Here is a 23,725-nt window from a genome sequence, read left to right as displayed (position 1 = left end):
CAAAGTAGCACACATCGAAATAAGGGTGCCAGGCACAGCTGCAGACAGGGTCACAGGGCAGACTCAACAGCAAGCCGCTCCCTTAAAGGGCCCCTCCCAGACACACTTGCACTAAACAACACAAGATACACAGAGCCGACAACTGGTTGCAGACCCTGTGCCTGCAGCATGGATCCCCAGCTGCTGCAGCAGCAGCCAGAAGCCCTGGGCTAAGGGCTGCTGCCCACGGTGACCATAGAGCCCCGCAGGGGCTGGAGAGAGAGCATCTCTCAACCCCCCAGCTGATGGCCGCCATGGAGGACCCAGCAATTTCGACGTTGCGGGACGCGGATCGTCTACACGGTCCCTACTTCGACGTTGAACGTCGAAGTAGGGCGCTATTCCGATCCCCTCATGAGGTTAGCGACTTCGACGTCTCGCTGCCTAACGTCGAAGTTAACTTCAAAATAGCACCCGACGCGTGTAGCCGCGACGGGCGCTATTTCGAAGTTAGTGCCGCTACTTCGAAGTAGCGTGCATGTGTAGACACAGCTGTAGACGTTATTCATCGAAATAGACTATTTCGATGTTGGCTGCATGTGTAGACGTAGCCCATGTGTCCCCCTATCTCACCATGCCCATTAATGCTCCCTGTACCAAAAGGAGGGGGAAGGTTCAATGAGAAATCAGGACCCTGAGACTGACAGTCCCTGGGAGCAACTGGAAGAGGCCAATGCTTCAGGTCAGGCTGACTTACAGGGTACACAGGCTTATGAAGGAGTCAGGAGGCCTGGAAAGTCCCATCCTCTGTGTGAGCTGGATTTGCCTGGGTCAGACTGAGTAGGGCAAGCAAAGGAGAGAGCAGCGGCCTGAGCTGAGCTGGGGAGCTGATCCTGAGACACGGCACAGGAGCAGATCCATACTGGGAGCAGGGCTGCAGCCACAGAGCCAGAGAAGCACCCTGGGAGCTGGAGACAGCTCAGCTGAGAGGGAAGCTGAGGCTGGAGCATGCTGGAGCTGGGTGTGGTGAGCAGCAGGGGAGAGCAGGAGGTACCCTGGGTATAAGCCTGATGGAGGGCAGCTCCACCTGCCAGCAGGCCCTGTAGGCCAGCCTCAGGAAGGGCTGACACTGGGGAGTAGAGTCTGGCCACCCAGAGCAAGTGTCTGACCTGCAGCATCCCTGCAGCACTGCCAGGACCTGAGAAGGAGGCCTGGGACTGATAAGGAATAGCCTGTGACCAGCTCTTACATGCCAGAGATGCTGTGTGTGAGGTCTCTGTGTCAGAGAGCAGAGTGATGTGTTTTCCATTCACTTTTTCCATTTTTTCCTTATTCTCTTTTTTTAATTGATTGTTGGTTAATAAATTGTATTTGCTTAGAACAGTATGGAACCAACAGTGGGTCAGGGAAGTGTCCAGTGTGGAGAGAACACCCAGGAGTGGGGATGGCATAACTCCTGCCCTGTGTCACTGCAACAAGGTTGGGGGTTGAGCTCCCTAGGAATCTGGTGCCTGGTATTGTTGGGGTTATGAGGATTCTGCCCACAGGGGAGTAGAAGGGCAGCCCCTAGAGTCAGGGAGGCCTCTGGGTAAAGGAAGTGGGAGCAGAGACTCACACCCTTTTGCTGGCCCATTTCACTGAGGGAGTGTAGAAGACAGGAAAACTCCCCTCAGTAGCGGGATGATTCCTGCACTTACACTAGCAAAAACATGCCACACAAGCCTGCTGGCTCTTGGAGACCCACATCCACACAGGCTTTCCATGCCAGTAATTTCAAAATACAATTTCATGCCACCATTCACAACTAAGAAGTGGCACAAGCAGAATCCCCACCCCCTCGTTTGTCACACCAACATACCTCTCTTTTCTTGGTGGTGACAATGAGTTCCAAGAGCGATTGGTCATCTCCCCATGAGTCAATCTCTGTGAGGTCATATAGGGTGGAGACCAGGGGGCCGTAGGTCCACTGAATGTGCTTTCTCTTCTGCATAAGGTGCTGGAACATCTGTTGGCAAGTAGGGCAGAGCTAGGCTCATGATAGCCTGTACACATTTACCCAAACCACCACCTTTGCCCAAAACATTTGTCTAGAGAAACCTTGCAGACAGGGATTGGACTGTGATCTTATCAGGTCTCAAGCCAAGCAAATTTAGGTTGGGTCAGAACTGAGATGGAAGACCTGGGTGCTAGAGCTGCTCCTCGGTCAATAGGGGATGCGCTCCTTTCTGAGACAGTACAGACCTCAGGCCCCATCAGTGTTAGATGCCTGTGTTCAGGTGACTCAGTAGGGGATGTTTCCTTTTCTAAGTCACTGCCTGAACCTAGTGCTATGGTGCTCTTGAGGTAGGAGGTGGCGCCCTTCTTTCTGACTCACCACTGAACCCAGTCCTCCATCATTTTCCCTTGGACTGTCTGAAGAAAATATTACAACTCCCTTCCAGTGACTCTCTCCCATAGTGTTCCTCACACAGAACATTTGCTGGGTGCCTCTCAAGAGGCAGCTGCACTTTGGTGGGTGAGTGATCCTACAGGTGATATCTGGAAAGCGCTATGCGATCCTTTAGCCAGAGATGTGCCTCATCAACATCAGAAACTATGAAAGCCAAGAGCCATGTACAAACTCACCACAGTGTTGCCCTCAACCCCAGCTAGCTTAAATGGAGTGAGTCCCTTGTTGTTAGGGATTAAGTCCAGGGCTCCCAGCTCCTTTTCGTTCTTGTCAAAAGAGAGAAGGAAGTTGTACATCTGGCAAGCAACGGTCTTGTTGGGCTGGAGAACCAGGATGTGCAGAATGGTATTGCCTGTAGGGGAGAGAGATAAAGGGATGAGATAACTGGTAGGCTGGGACATACTAATCACCTCCCAATGGTGACAAACTCCCAGACAGCTAATACATAGACCCTGCTCAGACTCTGTACCAGAGGTCTCTCCACTGGTATTCTCTGTGTCTCTGCATGGTATGAACAGCCCAACTTGACAATGTGGAAAAGCAGTTTCCATGGAAAGCCCTTCAATCCACAGGAAACAAAATAACAAAAGGTGGCTGGTGTGGCAAAAAGCTGTTTAAGGTTCTAGCCTGGAACAAATCATCTTGTAACAGAGCAGCTAAATGTATCATAGAACTGGAAGGGACCTTGAGAGGTCCTCCAGTCCAGTCCCCTGTCCTCACAGCAGGACCTATCACCATCCATGACAATTTTTTTTTAAAATTCTAACCTGCCCCTTGAAATGCCCCCTCAAGAATTGCAATCACAGCCCTGTGTTTACAAGGCCAATGCTCTAACCACTGAGCTATCCCACCCCACTAGCTGGCTGTAATGTTACCTCCCTCAACCCCTCAGCTGTGATTTTTTTCCCCTCTTGGGTTTCAGTTAGCAGCTTTCAAAATTCTGAAACCCCAGTCTAGGCCATCTTGTTTCCTATATAAATCCCGCCCCGATGTGTCTCACTACAGAGGAGAGACAGGAATCAGCCGTACTGAGGTTGCTACATGCAGATAGACATGTGGCTTTCTCTCTGGCTATGGTTATACTACAGCTCTCTGTCAACAGAAGTCACTGTCGGGAGAGTTCTCCCAAAAAAACCCTCTGTAGACAGATTGCGCTTACACACAAAAGCCAGTCAGGAGAGCGCTCCACTTTGTCAACAGAGCAGACAGATTGCCTGACTGCTCTCTCGACAGAACAGGCACCCAGAAGCACAGCAGACAGGGCTGCCCGCTGTTGTGGATGCCCTGTCTGTCAAAAGAGGTCTTCTGTTTGTTGACAGCAGCGTTATGCCTGTTGACAAAACCCTTTTTGTGTATAAACACTCGATGAGCTTTGTCAACAAAGCTCTCTAGAGTAACTGTAGCCCCTGCATCTGGCTCTCAGACACAGTCTTTCCAGCCTGCTGTCACCACACAGGTTCTCCCTAGGCTTGGTTTGGACTGTGCTGTTATGGGGGGGATGCTGCTGAGTACATTATACCACCATATCTCTGTGTCCCTTTATTGGCCTTCGCCGGACCTTCTCATTTTCACCAGCATCTGTCTTAAACTGAGGAGACCAACGTCAGACAGTCCCACAGAGAAGGCCACATCCCATCTGTGGTGGGGAGGGGAAGTTCCTCGGACACTCCCCAACCATGCCAGGTCCTACCACTGCTCCACTCCCACCCCATCCCTGCTGTGCCTCTTCGCACAACCTTCCTCCCTGAGTGATGTAGCCTGAGGGATTCATAGGGTGATCTGGCCCAACTTGCTTCACTTCCCACCACCACTGAGTGTGGAAGGTGGTTCCACCCCTTCATCCAAGGCCCCTCCCCAAGTGACATGTCTTGAAACAGGGGAGCAAAGCAGGCTAGGGCCGGGTCATCCTGCTGCCTGGTGTTAGGTTCCCTGCTAATCCTCTGGGCTGCTATTGGTCCCACAAGGTCCCCCAAAGTGCAGGGACTGGGGCTGTTGCCCAGAACCATCCAGTGGACAGGATTGCTCTGCACACAGAGAGCTTTGAAAGAAGCCATTGAAAAGCTCTTACCCAAAGAGTCTTGTGCCCTGATATTGGCTCCATGTTTGATGAGCAACCAGACAATTGCCTCACTTCCTGCACAGGCTGCAAAGGATAAGATATGCTCCCCTGAAGAGGAAGAAATGGAATACATCACATAGAGTTAAAGAGAGAAGAAAAGAGGAGAAAACCCCCTAGAATTTACCATGTTTTCCCATTCATGGACCCTCCCCTCACATACCTTTAAAATTTCCAGGTAAACTACCTCTGAAAAGCTTTGCAGAGCTACCCAACAGGGAGGGGAGCAGAGAAATCAGGAAGTACTGCCCAGGCAAGGTAGAGAAGATGTATTTGCTGGCAGGATTCCACTGCCAGGGACTGTGAATGGGGCAAAGACAGCAAGGGAGGCTGTTCCATATAGAAGAAGCCACACAGGAGAAGGATCCTGCACCAATAATGCGTAAGCAATGAGAACAGGGAGAGCAAAGGCCGTCTTACACAACTAGAGGGAGCAGGAACAGCCTAGGGTTGGACAGAGAAACTAGTTCTTCAAGGCTGAGAGGGGCAAATCTAAAGAGTTTCCAAACTAAGGGGAGGGGTACCATTTGGAACCAAATCCAGTTTAGAGATGGATCCCACCATGAATGGGAAAGCAATGGAGTATGCCGAGATACGCATACCTCATAGAGCCAGAAGGGACCTTCAGAAATCATTGACTCCAGTCCCCTGCACTCACAGCAGGACCTATGACCATGCCTACTAAACTCTTTTTTAAAACCTAGTTGCCCCAGATCCCTCAGTGGCTGCCTCAAGAGTTAAACTCACAACTCTGAGTTTAGCAGGCCAAAGTTCAAACCACCGAGCTATGCTTCCACCCAGCCAGCCCCTGCAGAAGTCTGGTTTGCTCACATCTGAGAAGATAAACAGAGACATATTTCACAAGCTGTTGGCTGAAAAGCTAGGATTTAGAGGAGTCTATTCGGTAATGAGTCAATGCAAGGCAAATCTAACCCTGATTTAAAACAAACACAGGCCTCTTGCTTTAGGAGCACTCCGAAACAAAATGGTCACAGACAATATTTTCAGCTCACCTTTAAAGGGACATGGCATGATTACATGAGAACATAGGAGCAGACAAACTGGGTCAGACCAAAGGTCCATCTACCCCAGTATCCGCTCTTCCAACAGTGGCCAGTATCACGTGTCTCAGAGAAATAAACAGAACAGGTATGATCCCTCTCCTGTCACCCATTTCCAGCTTCTGACAGACGAAAGCTAGGGACACCATTCCTACCCATCCTGGCTAACAGCCATTGATGGACCTAACCTCCATGCATTTATCTAGTTCTTTTCTAAACCCTGTTAAAGTCCTGGTCTTTACAACATTCTCTGGCAAGAAGTTCCATAGGTTGACTGTGTGTTGCGTGAACAGATGTTTCCTTTTATTTGTTTTAAACCTGCTACCTTTAATTTCATTTGGTGACCCACAATTTTAGTGTTATGGGAACAATTAAATAACTTTTCCTTATTTATTTTCTCCTTGCCAGTTATGCTGTTATAGATTTCTATCATACCCCTCCTTGGTCTTGTCTCTTCTAAGCTGAAAAATCCCGGCCTTTTTAATCTCTTCTCATATGGTAGCTGTTCCAAACCCCTAACAATTTTTGATGTCCTTTTCTCAACATTTTCCAATGGCAAGATATCTTTTCTGAGAGCAGGCAACCTCATCGGTATGCAATATTCAAAATATGGAGTACCGTGGATTTATACAGATGCAATAAGATGTTTTCTGTCACTTTCAACTCCTACTCTAAATAAGTTTCATTACTTTCTTATAATCAGTCTAACTAACATTTCATGCTATACATATATGTATGAAGAGGTGTCTCTCCTTAAATAATCAAACCTTTAACCAGTTTCAACAGTTACTTTAAAAAATTCCAAGAAAGAGCAGAGCTGGGACCTGCTCCCTTCCCAACTAATGTGCTCTTCAGCGTGACCCATATACTCCTCTTCAGAGTGTTTCAAACTATTGTGAATGAAAATTAATGAAGGCTTATTTAAGAAAGAAAAAAGTCAGTAAATGTCTCGCTAGACAGACATGGTTTAATTAGGCAGAAATGGGTAGCGTAGAATCTCCCTAAACACCGTAGGCCAGATTATCTGATAGTATAAATCAGCAATGCTTTAACAGTTGTGTTACTCCAATGTATGTCACCTGAGGCTCTGGTCTAACAACATCTCAAAGGAAAATTCCATCTTTAAAAATAACAATACCCCAGAAGTGGATCATAGGATTCGGAGATGGAAAAGTCCTGCTACAGCCTTTTGGAGCCATAACATTACATCTCCTGCCATAGAGGAAATTCCTCTAAACAGGACAAAATTCCTAAAATAAAGGAAACACTCTTTTCCTGTACCTTAGTCAGAACTGCAAACTCCCTAGCCACTTAGGTCACATCTTATCTATATCTTTTGACCCCATCCCAAGCCAACAGCAAAAATGTTCGCAGCAGAATAAAGAGAATTTTTGCTCAAAAAAACCAGACCAGTCTTCTGTTACGAAACAACCTCGCTTAGCATCAAATATGTCATGCTATTCTGTTGCAGCTTTTTTCTTGTTCTAAGAGCTCTTATCCTTTTAGTTTTAAGGGACTCAGGCTTTGAGGCTTCTGCTGATTTCACAGGGAAATATTAAACAGCCTCAGAGATTCTGGTGTTCAGATATGTTTCCAGGTATTCAGCCTACATTTTCCCAGTGCTAAATTTCAGCTCTTTACTCTTAGGTAGACCCTATGAATTGTTTTCAACAATTTCTCTCTCTACTAGGCACATTTCAAGGAGGATAGGAGGAGATGAGATAGCAGAAATGCTAGACAGAGTGAGAAAGTGATGATGGATGGAAGAAAGAGAGATGAATTAAAGAAACAGAAATATGGATGACAGATAAACCCAAGTATTCTGTGGCAAGACCCTCTGGTTTCTGCAGGGCTGGTGTTCAGTGAAAGAGAAATTCTGTAGCAACGTCAGATCATATTGTTTTTTAATGGACATGTTCAGTGAACAAATAATGCCATCAGCACTCAGCCTTCTGCATCATATTTAGTCCCCCACTGAAATCAATAGGGCCATCTGTGAAGTAAGGCACCACTCAATAAGAGGAATGTACTCATAATCTGCCTCTTTGATATGAAACTTCACGTTATGATGCCCTTAATTTTTACTACTTTCAGGGCACAGCAAAAATTTTGTATTGGGTGACTGTATAGGATAGACTGTTGGGGGAAGCTGGATTTTGAACTGCCAGATAAGAAGCAGCTGGAAGTCTGAGCACCTTGGAAGGAATAGGAGGCAGCTTGAAGATCACTATGTTAGTTAGATGTTTCTGCATAAGTGGTCCACTATGAAGTAGTTATAAAGATGGTGTCACACTCAGGAAGAGGTGTTAGGACTACGCTTATACTGTGCCATGACCCTTGAAGGACTGGAAATCTGCTTAGGGGAGTAAAGCAGATAGCTCTGGTTGCACTGCATTGACATAACTGCATGTTCTCTCTGCGTACATCTACTCTGCCATGTGATCTGAAGGTTAGTGGGACTTGAATCCACAGACCCTGGACTTACAAGTCCTCTACTCAAGTACACAGTGATGGCCCCAGGTTGACAATTTATGGACCCAGGCCTCAAATCTGGAGGTCCAATGTACACACCAGAGCACACTGACCTGAGTCAAACTATCTGTTCCAGCCAAACGAAAAGCAGTCAAGCAGCACTTTAAAGACTAGCAAAATAACTTATTAGGCGGTGAGCTTTCGTGGGACTGACCCACTTCTTCAGACCATAGCCTTACCAGAACAGACTCCATATTTAAGGCACAGAGAACCAAAATCAGTAATCAAGGAGGACAAATCAGAAAAAAATGATCAAGGCGAGCAAATCAGAGGGTGGAAGGGTGGTGGGGGGAAGGTCCCAGGTTACTTGGTGCCCTTTCCCGCCCTTCCAGCTGTGGCCAACTCTAGCTTGTAGCTCCTAGTGCAGTGTGGGAAAACTTGACTGTCCATCCCGCAAGTTACAGGACATTGTCACAGCCTAATTTCCAATATACCCTGCTAAGCTATCTTTTGAGTCTGTATGCTCCAGTCAACCAGAGCCATCATCGTGGCAGAAACACCATTTGGAGAGCTTATCTTGCTTGTGTTTTTACTCCTGTTTCCAGGGATACTGCATGAGAGAGAGTAGAGTATTACATGTGCCCCCAGAAACCCCTCCCACACTCACCATCAGTGGTGCAGCCCCTCTGGAGGAAAAGGCAAGCAAGGTGGGGGTGGAGTAGGACTAGGGCAGGGGTGAGGTAGGGAGGGACAGGGCTTGGGCAGAGGAGTGCTCAGGGGGGCACATGGCCAATGCCTCCATGGAGCTTCCCAAACCAGTCACCATTGCCTTTTTCTCCAAACAGGCAGGGCTTCTATGAGATACTGGTAGGCATTCTGGCACCATTTTTGACCCACCAAAGGCATCTGGAGAAGGAGATGGAGAAGGAGGAAGACTCAGGCTATGTCTACACTAGACTAAGAAAGTCAACTACAGATATGTAATTCTAACTACGCCAATTGTGTAGCTAAAATCAATGTATCTGATCTTGGCTAACTTGTCTGTCTGTACAGTGGAAGGTTGATGGGAGAATTTCTCCCATCGACCTTGCTTATGCTTCATGTCTCATGAGGAACACAGGGGTCAACTGCAACCCGTGACAGATCAATTTCTATACTAGATGTGCAAAAGTGGGTCCATCTTCTGTGGTCATGTAGTTGTAGCCTCAGACACTGAGCACTTGAATTGGCTGATGCTTCTTACAACTCTCAGGATAGCCATTGAAGCGAAGTGTGTAGACTAGCAATTCTGGATCTAAAAAGCACAGGCTGAGCCACATGCACAGGTTGGTGGGACCACATTATCATGTGGTCCTGTGATGACCAGCAGTGAGTCCAGAACTTTTATTCCAAAAGTATCTGCTGGTTTTGAGAATATGGGATTTCCAAATTATGCCATGGCCATTAAGGGTACCCCTGTGCCCAAAGTTTACCCATTTCAAGGAGCATGTGAGTACATAAATTGCAAAGGGTTCTACACCACAGTTATGCAGGTCATCATGGACCACAGAGGTCAATTTATGAATATCAGCATGGGTTGCCGTGGAAAAGTTTATCATGCCTAGTTTTTCCAGTGGAGGCTGGGACACAGTTCCCACCAAATTACATTGTCATAAATGGAATGACTGTCCCTACTGTTGTTCTTGGTGACCTTGCATATTCCCTTTTGCATTGGCTTGTGAAACCATATCCTAATTGCAGAAAGCCTGGCAAAAGATGGTTTGATTACACTCACAGAGCATACAGAAGGGTGGTTGAATGTGCATTTGGCAGACTGAAATTTGTCTGGCACTGATTATAGCCCCATTTGAATTCCTGAGTCATTAATGCTGTTGCTCATTGTTATAGCTTGATGTGCCCTTCATAATCTCTGTGAAGCCAAAGATGAAACTTTTGCCCCTAAATGGTCCCAGGATTGCAATGGATTGCTGAACTGGTACACTCAGCCAGAAAATGCAATTGCCACAGCTGAATCTGGATGCACTGGACAATACAAATCAGGCAGGTTCTGAGATTCCACATTAGGGACTAACCCAATGGGCATGTCAGAGGAGTATCTGCTATCAGCCATGTCCCCATCTCCCCTCTCAGCTTTCCCCTCCCAGTCACCAGAGAGTTCACCAGTGTCCCAGAAGAGGGGCAGTGGAACCCCTGGGCAGCCCCCAACCCAGAGTCAGGCAGCATTCATAGTCCCATCCTTGATTCCCCTTGCCCTCTCCTGCATTCCAGGGTCCTGTCCACTTCCCTCCCCTGTTATATGTTTCCCACATAAAAAACTCCATTATGGTCAAGGTGAACTTAACTTCCCCAGCCCACACCCGCCTCTCTCTGCTCTTCTATCTGATTTGCCAACCTTGATAACAATTTTTCTGATTTGTCAACCGTGATAATTATTGTTGAACCTCTGTGCTTTATATATTGAGTCTGATCTGGTAAGGCTGTACATCTGAAGACGTGGGTCTGTCCCACCAAAGTGCATCACCTAACAAATTATTTTGTTAGTCTTTAAAGTGCTACGTGACTGCTTTTTTGTTTTGGTAGAATACAGACTAACACGGCTATCGCTCAACCACCAGACAGGCAAAGAGCAGAAGCTAGGACATGGAGGTACATAGGCTATTGCAGTTGCATGTAATTCAGCGAAATAGTCCTGCACACAGAACTCTGGTCAGAGAGTGAAACAGGACTTCCTTTTAGGGGAAAAGGAGTCTCCCGTGCTGATGAATGAGATTAAGAATCCAAAGGCCAATATCGATACAATCTTAAATGTGAAAGCTGAAATTAACATATTAAAGCAAGCTGTCCAGGACTGTGACAAAAGGACAGCTAGCAGAGGAGAAGCGAGTGCACAGAAAGCACACTAAGGACTTGCCAGACACCCACCACATCTGCAAGAGATGCAGCAAGGACTGTCACTCTCGTGTGGGTCTTCATAGTCACAGTAGACGCTGTAAATGAAGTCCTCAATTGAAACTATAAAGGGCGTGATCCATAGTCTATGCAGACTGAAGGATGCCTACTACTACTAATGGTATAAACAGCCGTGCAGACAGGAAGCAGGTCTGGAGAAGAGGATGTGTTAGTTTCAGGCAATCTGGCAGAGGCAGCACTTGCTATCATTGTTTCCAATGTGGCAGTAAAACACACTCCCAATCAGCATGTGGTATAGAAAAATCACAAGAGACTGAAGCTGATACTGCATCTGATTTACCTGGAGTGTCCTGCATTTGATGGTTCTGAGCAAACAGAATAAAAACACTGCATACAATATTTTAAATTTTTGCAAAATGTTGAGAATTTTAGTGTGTCAGTAAATAAATGGGGAGGCTATAGCCTGGCAATGGAAAATACAGGTCACTGTCTGCACAGAGGTGGAAAATCACCCTGCAGTCCTCCCCACACCCTCCCAAGACATGGACTCAATAGTAAGGCTGGACCCAAGCCTGATACAGAGCATGGGCCAGGCATGTCCCAGAAACTTCCTGGGGCTTCCATGCCAGGAACACCAGGGTATGGGCAGAGGCTCAACCTGGCAGGATCCAACTGTAGAGTGGCTTAGTGTGTGCTGGGGGGTGAGGGGGACCACAAGAGGGGAGGAGAGGATCCCTGAGGGTGAGCGGGTTCTGTGTGGGCAATCTGAGTGTGGACCGACAAATGGGATATTCAGGTGCAGGGGAGAAGTGAGTGCACAAGGTCTTGTTACAGGGTTGTTGGTGCAGGGGTAATGGGACTCCATGGTGGGATCCAGGTGAAGGTAGCAGAGGCTCAGCAGTGTAGTCTGGGCTCAGCTGGTGGAAAAGAGAAGGGCTTCGTGGTTGGAGGTGCAGGTACAGCTATAGGCCATGTCGACACTTACTCAAAACTTGGCAATGGCCATGCTAATGGTCAAATTAAAGAATACTAATGAGGTGCTGAAATGCATATTCAGCGCCTCATTAGCATGCCGCTGGCCACAGCACTCGCTCGCCCGCAGCTTGTCTACATAGGGCCGTTTTCGAAAGGACCCCACCAACATCGAAATCCCCTTATTCCTGTCAGCTGATAGGGATAAGGGGATTTCAACGTTGGTGGGGTCCTTTCGAAAAGGATCCCCTGTAGACGAGCCGCGGGCGAGCAAACCATGGCACTTTGCAAGTGCCATGGCCAACAGAATGCTAATGAGGTGCTGAATATACATTTCAGTGCCTCATTAGTATTCTTTAATTTGACCATTAGCATGGTCATTGCCAAGTTTTGAGTAAGTGTAGACATAGCCCTAAAGTTTAAAATAGACACTTAGTTTGAACTTTGCACCCAGTTCGAACTACGTTACCTCAAAATAACTTACGCAATTTGTGCAATGCAAATTGCTTAAGTTATTTTGAGATATGGCTACAGGGTAGCCCTAGCCTCTATGTAGGTCTACACAGAAAAGTTATTTCAAAATAAAAGCCCCTATTTCAAAATAGCTTTGGTTGCATCTATGCAATGCACCCACTATTTCAAAATAATTTTGAAATAGCGGTTAGCTTATTTCAAAATAGGTAAACCTCATTCCGTGAGGAATAGTGCCTATTTTGAACTAGCTATTTTGAAATGGGGGCTATTAAGACAGGGACTAGAGCCTAATTTGAAATAAGCCATAGGCTACGTCTACATTACAGAGATCTTTCAAAAGAAGCCCTACCAGAAGATCTCTTCAGAAAGAACTTCTTTCAGAAGAGTGTGTCCACACACAAAAAAGCAGATCAAAAGAGCGATCTGCTCTTTCAAAAAAGAACATCCACACAGCCCTGCCTGTTCAAAAGAATGGGCCAGGGATCGAAAAATCAGGCCCCAGGAGGAATTTGCTTTTTGAAAAAAGGACCTGCAGAGCATCTGCACATATTTTGATAGAAGCTTTCAAAATGGGGGCACTCTTCCTGAAACTGGAAAGGAAGAGTGATTTCAAAAGGAGCGCCGCATTCTTTTGGTTTACTTTCAAAAGAATGCTTTCTGCGTAGACGCTTTGCTGGATATTTCAAAAGATCCCCTTCTTTCAAAAAATCTTTTGAAAGAACTTGCTAGCATAGATGCAGCCATAGTGCGTCCAATGGTTCTATTTCAAAATAGGCCTTATTGTGTGTAGACTCTGTAGTTTGAGATAGCTGAGGGCTACTTTGAACTGCATTTTGGCTATGTCCATACTTGCATTCCTCTTTCGAAAGAGGAATGCAAATTAAGTGCGTATTTACATATCTCATGCTTCATTTGCATAATCTCTTTTCAAAAGAGATTCTTTCGAAAGAAAAAAAGCAGTGTAGATAGGGCTCTTTTGAAAATAAACCCCATCTTCAAAAGCGCCCGTCTTCCTGAAACTATATAGGAATAGCTTATTTTGAAATAAAGGTGCTGTGTAGACATACACTCAGAAAACTGCATCCATGCATGGGAAAAGAGAATCAAGTTGATCTTGTAAACTTGAAAGCAGCTGATCAGAGTAATATGATATCCACACCTGACGTAGAATAATATGAAAGCCAAAACAAAATGATGGAACCTGAAACAAGAGGACAGATCACCAGAACAACCCAGGGACATGTGAGGTCACTAGACAGCGAGAGAAGAGTCCCACAGATAGTGGCATCTGGACAGTCAGAAACAATTACTTATAGCTGTCTAAAACTAACTTTTGGCTTGGCGAATGCAAGATGGAGTTATCGATTTGTATCATGTACCATACTAAGAGCCTATTACGGGACCTAATCCTGAATTCTATCCAAAACTGATATTATATTGGTAAATAAAGTATCATATGGCTGTGGATAATGTATAGCTATTTTAATTTTGCACTTTGGTTCCATATGTTTGACACATGAGCACTTATATCATTAATATTCCCATTGTTAGGCAAATCTTGTACAAAGTATGTCATGTAATGGAAAACTTTGATTTGCTAAGTTTGAGTACCCTGTTTATATGCATGGCCAGCACATTGTGAATTAACTGTTCAAGTTGATGACCCATCTCCCTTTTGTTCTCCTTCTTGGCAGCCACTCAGTAATGAGTATGACATTTTCATGTCACCCTTCTGTTTGTGAGTCTGTTGATGGCTAATCAGCCTCATTCTGGAGCCACAGGTCTTATCACAGAAGGGGCAGGTGTTGGTAGCTGCTGGAGGGGTGCAGGGCAGTTTTTACTGCTCTTTTCTTCTTCTCCACCTGTCCTCATCTGCACTGCAGTGCAATCTCTCAAATTGTGCCACTCCCTCATGGATTACCACTGACCACTGGGGACAGTTCTGGTCAAGGTTCTCCCAAATGCTGCACTTTTTCATGTGTGCCTTCAGCATGTCCTTATATTGCTTTCTCTGGCCTCCAAAGCTGCGTCTACACGTGCACGCTACTTCGAAGTAGCGGCACCAACTTCGAAATAGCTCCCGTCGCGTCTACACGTGTTGGGCGCTATTTCGAAGTTAACTTCGAAGTTAGGCGGCGAGACGTCGAAGTCGCTAACCTCATGAGGAGATAGGAATAGCGCCCTACTTCGACGTTCAACGTCGAAGTAGGGACCGTGTAGATGATCCGCGTCCTGCAACGTCGAAATTGCTGGGTCCTCCAGGGCGGCCATCAGCTGGGGGGTTGAGAGATGCTCTCTCTCCAGCCCCTGCGGGGCTCTATGATCACTGTGGGCAGCAGCCCTCAGCCCAGGGCTTCTGGCTGCTTCTGCGGCAGCTGGGGATCCATGCTGCATGCACAGGGTCTGCAACCAGTTGTCAGCTCTGTGTATCTTGTGTTGTTTAGTGCAACTGTGTCTGGGAGGGGCCCTTTAAGGGAGCGGCTGGCTGTTGAGTCCGCCCTGTGACCCTGTCTGCAGCTATGCCTGGCATCCCTATTTCGATGTGTGCTACTTTGACGTGTAGGCGTTCCCTCGCTGCGCCTATTTCGATGTTGGGCTGAGCAACGTCGAAGTTGAACATCGACGTTGCCGGCCCTGGAGGACGTGTAGACGTTATTCATCGAAATAGACTATTTCGATGTTGGCTGCACGTGTAGACGTAGCCCAAAGCTCCCTGTCCTTCCTTCAACTCTGAAAACAGAATCTGTTTTGGGAGGTTCTGATCAAACATTTGAGCCACATGAGCAGTCCAATGAAATTCTTGGTGAATGAAAATGGCATCAATGCTGGTCATATCTGACTCTTCTAAGATACTAGTGTTCATGCACCTATCCTCCCAAAAGAGATTTAGGATTCTCCTGAGGCTGCATTTATGATATTGTTCAAGGGCCTTCAGATGACACTTGTATATTGTCCAGGTTTCACATGCATACAGTTGCATTGGAATAACCACTGCGTGGTACACAAGGAGCTTTGTCTTGGCATTGATGTCCCGGTTTTTGAAGTCCCTTTGTCTCAGGTGGGCAAAAGGAGAGCTTGCACAGCTCAGACAATGTGGAATTTCTGCATCAATGTCAACTGTGTCAGAAAGATGACTTTCAAAGTATGGGAAATACTCCACATTTTCCAGAAGTTCTCTGTTGATTTCAATAAAAGGTACATAAGATTGTCCCATCGGCAAGGGCTGGTGGAGCACCTTGGTCTTTTTGACGTTCTGTGTGGGGCCAGGATTCTCATATGCTTTGGTGAAGGCACTTAAGATGTTCTGAAGGCCTCCAGGAGAAAGAGCAGCGACCATGCTTTCATCCACGTATGGGAGCTTCATGACTGAGGTCACGAAGGTCTTGCTTTTAGCTTTCATTCTCCTGAGATTGAAAAGCTTCCCCTTCATTCTACAAACAAACAATCTTCCTGCCATCTGAAAGCTTGCAGTCTATGAGGTGAAGGGTCATGGTGATGAAGATGCAGAACAGTGAGGGAGCAATGACGCAGCCTTGTTTGATTCCTGTTTTGACGTCAAAGGGGTCACTTTGGGATCCATTGTTGTTCAATACTGTGGCATTCATGTTGCTGTGAAGCAGCCTCAAGATGCTAATGAATTTTTTGGAACAGCCAATCCTTGAGAGTCTTGTTGACCGAGCACACAATTGGTTGAATCGAATGTTTTGGTTAGGTTGATGAAACTCATGTATAAGGCTTGGTTTTATTCACATTTTTCTTGCAGTTGCCAGCTGGTGAAGATTCTGTCCGCTCTTCCTTGGAATGGTCAGAAGCCATGCTGGGATACAGGGATGACTTTTTCTGAGTGTGGCAGTAGTTGATTTGCAAGGATTCAAGCTAAGATTTTCCCTGCCATTGCCAGGAGGGAGATGCCACTATAATTTCCATAGTACCATTTGTTGCCTTCTTGAAGAGACTGTTACACAGTGTGTCTCCGAACTCTCGTGGCATCTGATCCCTACCCCAGACCTTGAGAATTGGAGTTGTTTGGGGAGCTCTGCCCACCTTCTCTGAAGATGTCAGCAGAGTTTCCATCTAGTCCAGTTGCCATGTTGCACTTCATCGCTCTGACAGCAGCTTGGACCTCACTCAGGGTGGGAAGTGTTGTAAGATTGTCCCTTGGTGGCTGCTGAGGGATTTGGTAAAGGGATCTAGGGCCATAGTGGAGGGGCAGTTCAAGAGCTCATTATAGTGCTCCCTCCAGCAAGAAGGAATTGCTTCATTGTCTTTCAAGAGCTGGGTACCATCCTTTCATCTCAGAGGACTGATTCCATGGCTTCTTGGTCCATAAACAGCTTTGGTGGCATTGAAGAAACTTCTTGTATCATTGATGTCTGCAAAATGCTGGACTTCTCGTGCCGTCTCAGTCCAACATTGGTTTTTCAGAGTCCTTGTTTTACATTGGACTTCTGCCTTGGCCTTGGTATGTGTTTCTTTCTTCATTGTGCAGTTGATGTCATTTTACCAACCCTGAAAGGCTTTTCTTTTAGCCTCAATCAGGTGTTCAATTTCCACTTTGTTCTCATCAAACCTGTCCTGGTACTTCCTGGACTGGTAGCCAGTGGTTTCTCCACAAGCTCCAATGATGGCTTTTTTCAATTGACACCAGTGTTCTTCCACATCTTCAAGGTGCACTGTTGGCAACTTTCTTCAGAGAGCTGTCTGGAAGTCATTTTTTCTGATGGGTGTCCTTCAAGCCTTGTACGTTGATCTTTTGTTGGATCAGTTTCTTCTGAGTTTTCCATTTGATGACAATCCTAATTGCCATTGTGGATCAGATAAGGTGGTGATCAGTCCAGCAGTCTTCAGCACTAAGCATTGAACACGTGAGAAGGACGTCATGCCAATCCCAAGCATGGAGGTACAACTTTGTTCTGGAAAGGAACCCCAATGGAAGAAAAATGAATTCATGGTGTAGGATTGGCCATTAAGGACAAACTGACAGAGATCCTATCTGCAGTCTCTGTCAGCACCAATGAGTGTCTCATGACTCTCCACTTGAAACTTGCTTAAAACCAACAGGTAACTGTCGTGAGTGCTTATGAACCAAAACTAGATGCTGAAGATGACTTGAAGAAGTTCTACACCCCGTTGGACACAGTCTTGAAAGACATTCCCAAAGAAGACAAGATTATTCTCCTGGGAGATTTCAATGCCAGGGTTGGAGGAGACATGGACCTCTGGCAGACCACCATATGGAAAGAAGGAGTCATCAACAGCAACTCCAGTGGAGTGTGTCTCCTTACAAAATGTGCAGAACACAAATTTGTCATCACAAACACCCTCTTCTGCCAGAAAAACAAATATAAGTCCTCATGGCAACATCCTTGATGGAAGCACGGGCACCTCATGGCCCTTCAAAGAATACTTAACTCTCCCAATGGGCCTGGGGAGTTATAAGCTCTGGGGTCTACAACTAAAATAGCGAGAAGAACTGTTTTTTTCAAATTCAATTACAATATCAATCCTTCAAGAGCCACAATGCCCATGCATACAAGGCAACCTTTAATATATAAAAATAATAACGTCAAACCATACTTTTTGTAACCCCTATTTAAGAACAGCGCACACATGATTTGTACCAGTTAGAAAGTAAAGATACCCACATTCCCAAGCTTTAGCCCCCTCCCTTAAACCAGCTCCCCATCTCCAAGTTTAAGCCCTTCAGCCCCAAACTGCCCCTCCCCAATCTCCAGATTTAATACCTTCAGCCCCAAACCTGCCCTCCCATCACCAGGCTTAACCCCTATCAGCCGCCAACCCAGTCCCGCACCTCCAGGCTTAACCGCTATCAGCCCCAAATCTGCCTCCCATCAGACCCAAACCCACCCTCCCATCTCCAGGCTTAACCCACCTCAGAGCACAAGCATAGCTCTCCTTCATGGCTGCCACCTCCCCCACACTTCTCTCTTCCTCCTCATTCTCTGAGTGGCTCCAGCAGACTCAGCCGCCCTCGCCCTCCCCCCATCCCCCAGCTCTCTGGCAGGCTTCCCCCATGCACACAGTGGGAGACTCCCTGTTCTGTCAGCTTTCTTCTCCGGGGCCCCCTGCCCAGCCAGCTGACTTCTGCAGGGCTCCCTGCTGCAGCTGACTGCTCAGTGGCTCCAGAGGCTGCTGCTGTTTAAACGAAAAAAACCCTAAATTCTGTTGGACCCACAGCAGCCTCCAGGGGAGTCAGTGGCAGCAGAGCTCAGAGCTGCAAGTGGCTCCTTAAAGAGCTGCAGAGCCGCAGGTTGCTGACCCCTGCCTTAGCCAGAATATGGATAAGCCTATTTCTGTTAGTCATCGAAGCCCAGAAGGACATGTGACTTGTTAATCTGATCCTGGCCTGCCCTTCATTTTATCCCTGTAATTTTCCACAAGCTGTGCCAGGGCCTTTTGTTTGGAACAGTAAAATTCCATCCACATTGGAGGGAGTATGATAGACCTTGGAAATAACCCCATTTTGTCTTAATTTCATCTGCTTCCTGATATAAGAACTTTGCAATCTCTTATATATATATATGGTTTCTTTAAACATTTTAACTCTCTTCTATTTCTTTTCTCTTATAAATAAATCTTGACATGACAATGCCCTTTACAAGCTTGTGGAACTTGAATGACTGCTATTACGTCAAATCCATGCACTGTATATTATACAGTAAGGTCTCAGTATGGGAGGGTTCCATTCCACGCACCCTCCAATAAACCCGGATTTCGTGCAAGTTGGGGTAGCTTTTTCCCCGGCAGAGCACAGGTTCTGCAGCCGGGGAAGCAGCTGAAAGGTAAGTACTGGGCTGGGGGGGCCGTTGGGGACGGTTAAGCCTGGCAGTGGGTTGGGGCTGCAGGGGGATGAGGGGTGGAGTTGAGCGCGGGTGGTGAGCTGGGCTGCGGGGTGGCGGGGAGTTGAGCCAGAACCAGAGCCATGCCTGGATGGTGAGCCGGCAGGGGGGTTGCACCAGAGTCAGGCGGGATTGGGGGGACAGCTTATGAGCCAGTGTGGGAGGGGTCGCACCAGAGCCATGCGGGGTGGGGGGGTGGCTTGTGAGCTGGCATGAGAGTCACGCCGGAGCGGCACGGCATGGGCGGGTAGGCAGGCAGCTTGTGAGCCGGGAGTGGGGATCGCGCTAGAACCGCAGGGGGTGGGCAGGCAGGCAACTTGTGAGCTGGCACGGGGGTCACGCTGGAGCTATGTGGGGCGGCAGTTTGAACCAGAGCTGCTTGCAGGTGGTTTAAACCAGACTGGGGGTGGGGTCTGGGTCAGACACATAAGAGTGGGGTCGCGCACTCTGAGTTCACGTTGGCTGAGACTTTACTGTATTTTGTTAACAGAAATTACATTTCTGAGGGGACAGTGCAGGAATCATAAGGGACTGGCAGGGTTAGAGTCACTTGTGTCCCATCCCTTTAAGGACCGAAAGCTGCCGAGTGGGTCAAAAGGGATGCTCTGGTTGCAGACTCAGAAATGAGTGTGCTCTGAAAGGTCTGACCAGTAATGGGACTTGTGTAATGTGTAGGGGGTTGTTTGTTTTTAATACTACAGTCAATAAAACTTCACTTGTAGCTGTCCCTAGTCTGGGAGTGCAACAATGGCATAATAATGTTATCATTAGGCTCCAGAGTCATCATCCAGATCTGCTCACTCGGCTAGTAGAGCAGATTGGCTGCAGAAACAGGCAGACATAACCCTTTTGGTCTCAGGTCATGTTAGGGGCAAGTGTTCTTCACATGGGCTAGAAAATTAACAACTTTAGAAGATGAAAGCTGAACTCCAGGAGCAGAATGCTGCAGCAGGAATCCCCTGAACACATGGAAACAAAAAGCAGTCAAGTAGCACTTTAAAGGCTAGCAAAATAATGTATTAGGTGATGAGCTTTCGTGGGACAGTCCCACTTGTTCACACCATAGCTGTACCAGACCAGACTCAATATTTAAGGCACAGAGTCTGTTCTGGTCTGGCTATGGTCTGAAGAAGTGGGTCTGCCCCACGAAAGCTCACCTAATAAACTATTTTGCTAGTCTTTAAAGTGCTACTTGACTGTTTTTTGTTTTGATAGTGTATAGACTAGCACGGCTCCCTCTCTGTTACTGCACACATGGGCGCCTGTTGCCAGCGACAGAGAGGGGAACAGAAAGAGAGCAGATCCAGAGAGCTCACAGAATTCAGGAGTGCCCCAGAGAAGGAGAGTCTTGTGGCAGTCAAGGCCTGCAGACGGAGCCCTACCAAAATAGATGAGGTTGTGGCCATTGGGTCTGAAGACATAACCGGTGGCTCGTGGCTTGTTGACATCAGCACCTTTCTCAAGCATCGCCTTTACAAGTCTGAAATTCTTATTCACCACAGCGATGTGGAGAGCGGTCTGCCCTGCAACACACAATCACACCCCTTGTGTAACACCAGCGTTTCACCACAAGGACCAGAGGCGCTGTGCAGTTGTGGCCTCTTTACTAAGGAATACAGCAAACACTCAGTTTAACAAACTACTAGAGGGCAAGGGGTGTCTGCTCGTGCCAAACATCTGTTACAGCCGAATGATTTGCTGCACTGTACAGGGCAGGATTCTCTGCGGAGCCCCATCCTCTAGCCAGGCTTCCCCCTGCCCCCCAAATAAATGTTTACCACTCACCAGAGCTGCCAGAGCCAGTGCCACCACTGTAGCCACCAGGGCTGGAGAAGCCCTTGGAGCAGCTGCAGCCAGAGTTGCTGCCAAGGCCGCCACCGCTGGAGCCTCCACACGCTCCTCCCACCAAGGGTGGGGTGCATATGTGCAGGCAAGGGGCACTCACGTATGCTCCCCACCCCTGGCGGGAGGAGCACTGGTGACTCCAGCTGCGGCAGGTCTGGCGGCTTTTCCAGCCCCAACAGCTCCAGTGGCTCTGGTGAGTCATGGGCCTTTGTTTATTTATTTGTTGGGGTTGGGGTCCATCACTTCCGATGTCCATTAAATCGGGGTCCATTAAATCCAGGGTCTACTGTAACTGAGAAAGCCAGTGGACAAAGTCTGGGGTGTTCAAAGGACCTAAGGAGGTCATGCTGCCAGCTTATATAGATTTTCAACCATACGTGAGTGGGTAATTTCCCTAGAAAATGACAGCACTGACTGCCTCTGTGACTTCGCAGGATTCACCCCAGCATAAAGGAGAGCAGACTTTTGCTGCGTATTTTTACGAGTACAGTCTCTATTGTGTCTTCACCATAAGGTAGGAGTTGCAACCATCAATTGAACTGCTGTTAAATAAATGACCCTTGTGATGTCTCTCTCACCCCTTGTCAGTGAAATGCTTTAGTGCTCCATTAATTCCACTTATGCTCCTGTTCATATTTTACACTGCTATAACACATTCCAGCTGAGGATTTCAGAACACTTCACAAATGCTCATCAATTAAACTTCACATTCGCTTGGGCTCACTAGCCTGACACTGAGGTACAGAGGAACAAAGTGACTGGCTTCATAACAGGATGATGGCTGGCATCAAGTTTACCACCCCCTACTCAAACCACTAGATCATATTCCTTCCTCTCTTGCACCTGGCTCTGGGGTAGAGGAGGAAGCTCTTCAATGAGGTGCAGCCGTGTTCCCTCTAGCTTCCTGTTCTAGTATGCTGTGAGTCTATAACTTTTGTTACGTGCACCAGTATGGAGGTGACGTGTGACATAAGAAAAGTCATTCTGCATATGGACCGTATGTGGTGTGGTTGCAGCTGAGGAGCTGGAGTGTAGGAGGGGCTCAGGGCTGGGGCAGAAGGTTGGGGTAGGGGTTCTGGCTGGAGGTGCAGGCTCTGGAGTGGGGCTAAGAGGAGGGGCTTGGAGTGCAGGAAGGGCTCAGGGCTGGGGATGACGGTTGGGGTGCAGGGTGAGGGTTTTGGGTGGGGGTACAGGCTTTGGGGTGTGGCCAGGGACGAGGAGTTCAGTATGCAGGCTGTCCCAGGGAGCGAGGACTACCTCCAGCCCCCTGTTACCACAGCAGAGTGGTGCCAGAGGAGAGGGACTATTCCTCAGATGCCGCTGCTCCAGTGGGTACAGTTGGGGGAGGGGTACCCATTCCCTATGCACGGCAAGTCTGATCTAGGCTGAGTGGGGACCAGGGAAGGGACACCTATCCCCCAGCAGTAGCAGCTGAGGGACACCTCCTAGCTGGGCACCATGGCTAAAGGAGAGACGTGTTCCTCCAGCCTAAGCACAGGGCTGCTGTGAATGGGGAGAGTGTCCCCTCCCATAGCCCCATCATGGAGCTGCTACAGATGGGGCAAAGAGACCCCCTCTCACAGCCCCAGCATGGAGCTCCAGCAGGTGTAGGGGAGGCACACTTGGACCCAGCACAGAGTTGCTGCAGCCAGCCGGAGGGACAAGCTTTTCTGCTCAGGCTGCTGCTGCTCTGTGCTGGGGCCAGAGGGCAGAGCCAATGCTCTACATGACAGTCCTGAGGCCCCGCACAGGGCTTGTTAGGCAGTTGCATGGCCATGCCACTTAGATCTTGGATGCTTGGTGACAGTGCAATTCATGTCAAACCTTGCATTAAAAGTGCACATCAAAGTGAAAATGCAGAGGGAATTAATGATGGTAGAATGTAATCTTCAAACACTGGAATTAATAACCCCACTCCGGAGGACCTAGGTTTTAAGTCTTTGCTGGAAGATAGCCACTCCAACAAAGGTGAATCCTCCTACCGCCATGTGAGCATTGGGGCGGTGTGTGGACGGGGGTGGGGGCAGGAGGCAAAGCCAATGGAAGAAGAAACTAACTTCTAGTGAATCAATCTCGCCATTTCAAGGAGGATATCTCACTCTAGCACTGCAGCCGGATACTAGGTTCAGTAATAACTTAGATGGACAAAGCATCGCCTTCCAAATCAATATGACTTCCTCCAGCATGTCTTTCCTTGGAGATTTTCCACTCAAAACTTGACTCTGTTTAGCTAGGAGTCCAGATATAATTACTGGACCTCCTTTCTTGAGGTGGAGGTTGGCAATAGGATATCTTTCAAGCCTAAAATGATCTTCTAAATCAGTGTTTTCCAAAGTGTGATATGCGTACTACTGGTGGTATTTGAAAGGATTTCAAGGGACACGCAGCAGAAAATAAATGACTAAAACCCAGGAGATAAGCCCTGGGATGGCACTGGGAGAGGGGGTACGCCAATAAGGCCGAAATCCTGAAAGGGGTACACATGCTCTAAGTTTGGGAAACACTGCTCTAAATGCACCTCTTTGGCATTGGTTTCATTTCCTGGAGGGCTGGTGAGGACCCACAGCACCCATTGGTTGCTGTAAAT

The 23,725-nt window shown here is 47.5% G+C and overlaps 1 protein-coding gene across 3 annotated transcripts in view; it reads right to left on the bottom strand.

Annotated features, from left to right (window-relative positions):
- Positions 1 to 23,725, bottom strand: part of LOC142007091 (transient receptor potential cation channel subfamily V member 6-like) — an 88,775-nt gene that overhangs the window by 21,145 nt on the left and 43,905 nt on the right. For 2 of the 3 annotated variants that reach the window (XM_074983625.1, XM_074983627.1), the window contains exons 4-7: positions 20,676 to 20,816; positions 4,497 to 4,595; positions 2,605 to 2,780; positions 1,838 to 1,984 (exon numbers count right to left, since the gene is read on the bottom strand). In XM_074983625.1, coding sequence (XP_074839726.1) covers positions 1,838 to 1,984; positions 2,605 to 2,780; positions 4,497 to 4,595; positions 20,676 to 20,816 — 563 coding nt within the window. The remainder of the gene's footprint in view (positions 1 to 1,837; positions 1,985 to 2,604; positions 2,781 to 4,496; positions 4,596 to 20,675; positions 20,817 to 23,725) is intronic. The other variant, XM_074983626.1, reaches the window with a different exon arrangement.

The sequence above is a fragment of the Carettochelys insculpta genome, chromosome 1, assembly GCF_033958435.1.
Source record: "Carettochelys insculpta isolate YL-2023 chromosome 1, ASM3395843v1, whole genome shotgun sequence".
Lineage (NCBI taxonomy): Eukaryota > Metazoa > Chordata > Testudines > Carettochelyidae > Carettochelys > Carettochelys insculpta.
This window is presented reverse-complemented; position numbering and strand designations above follow the sequence as displayed.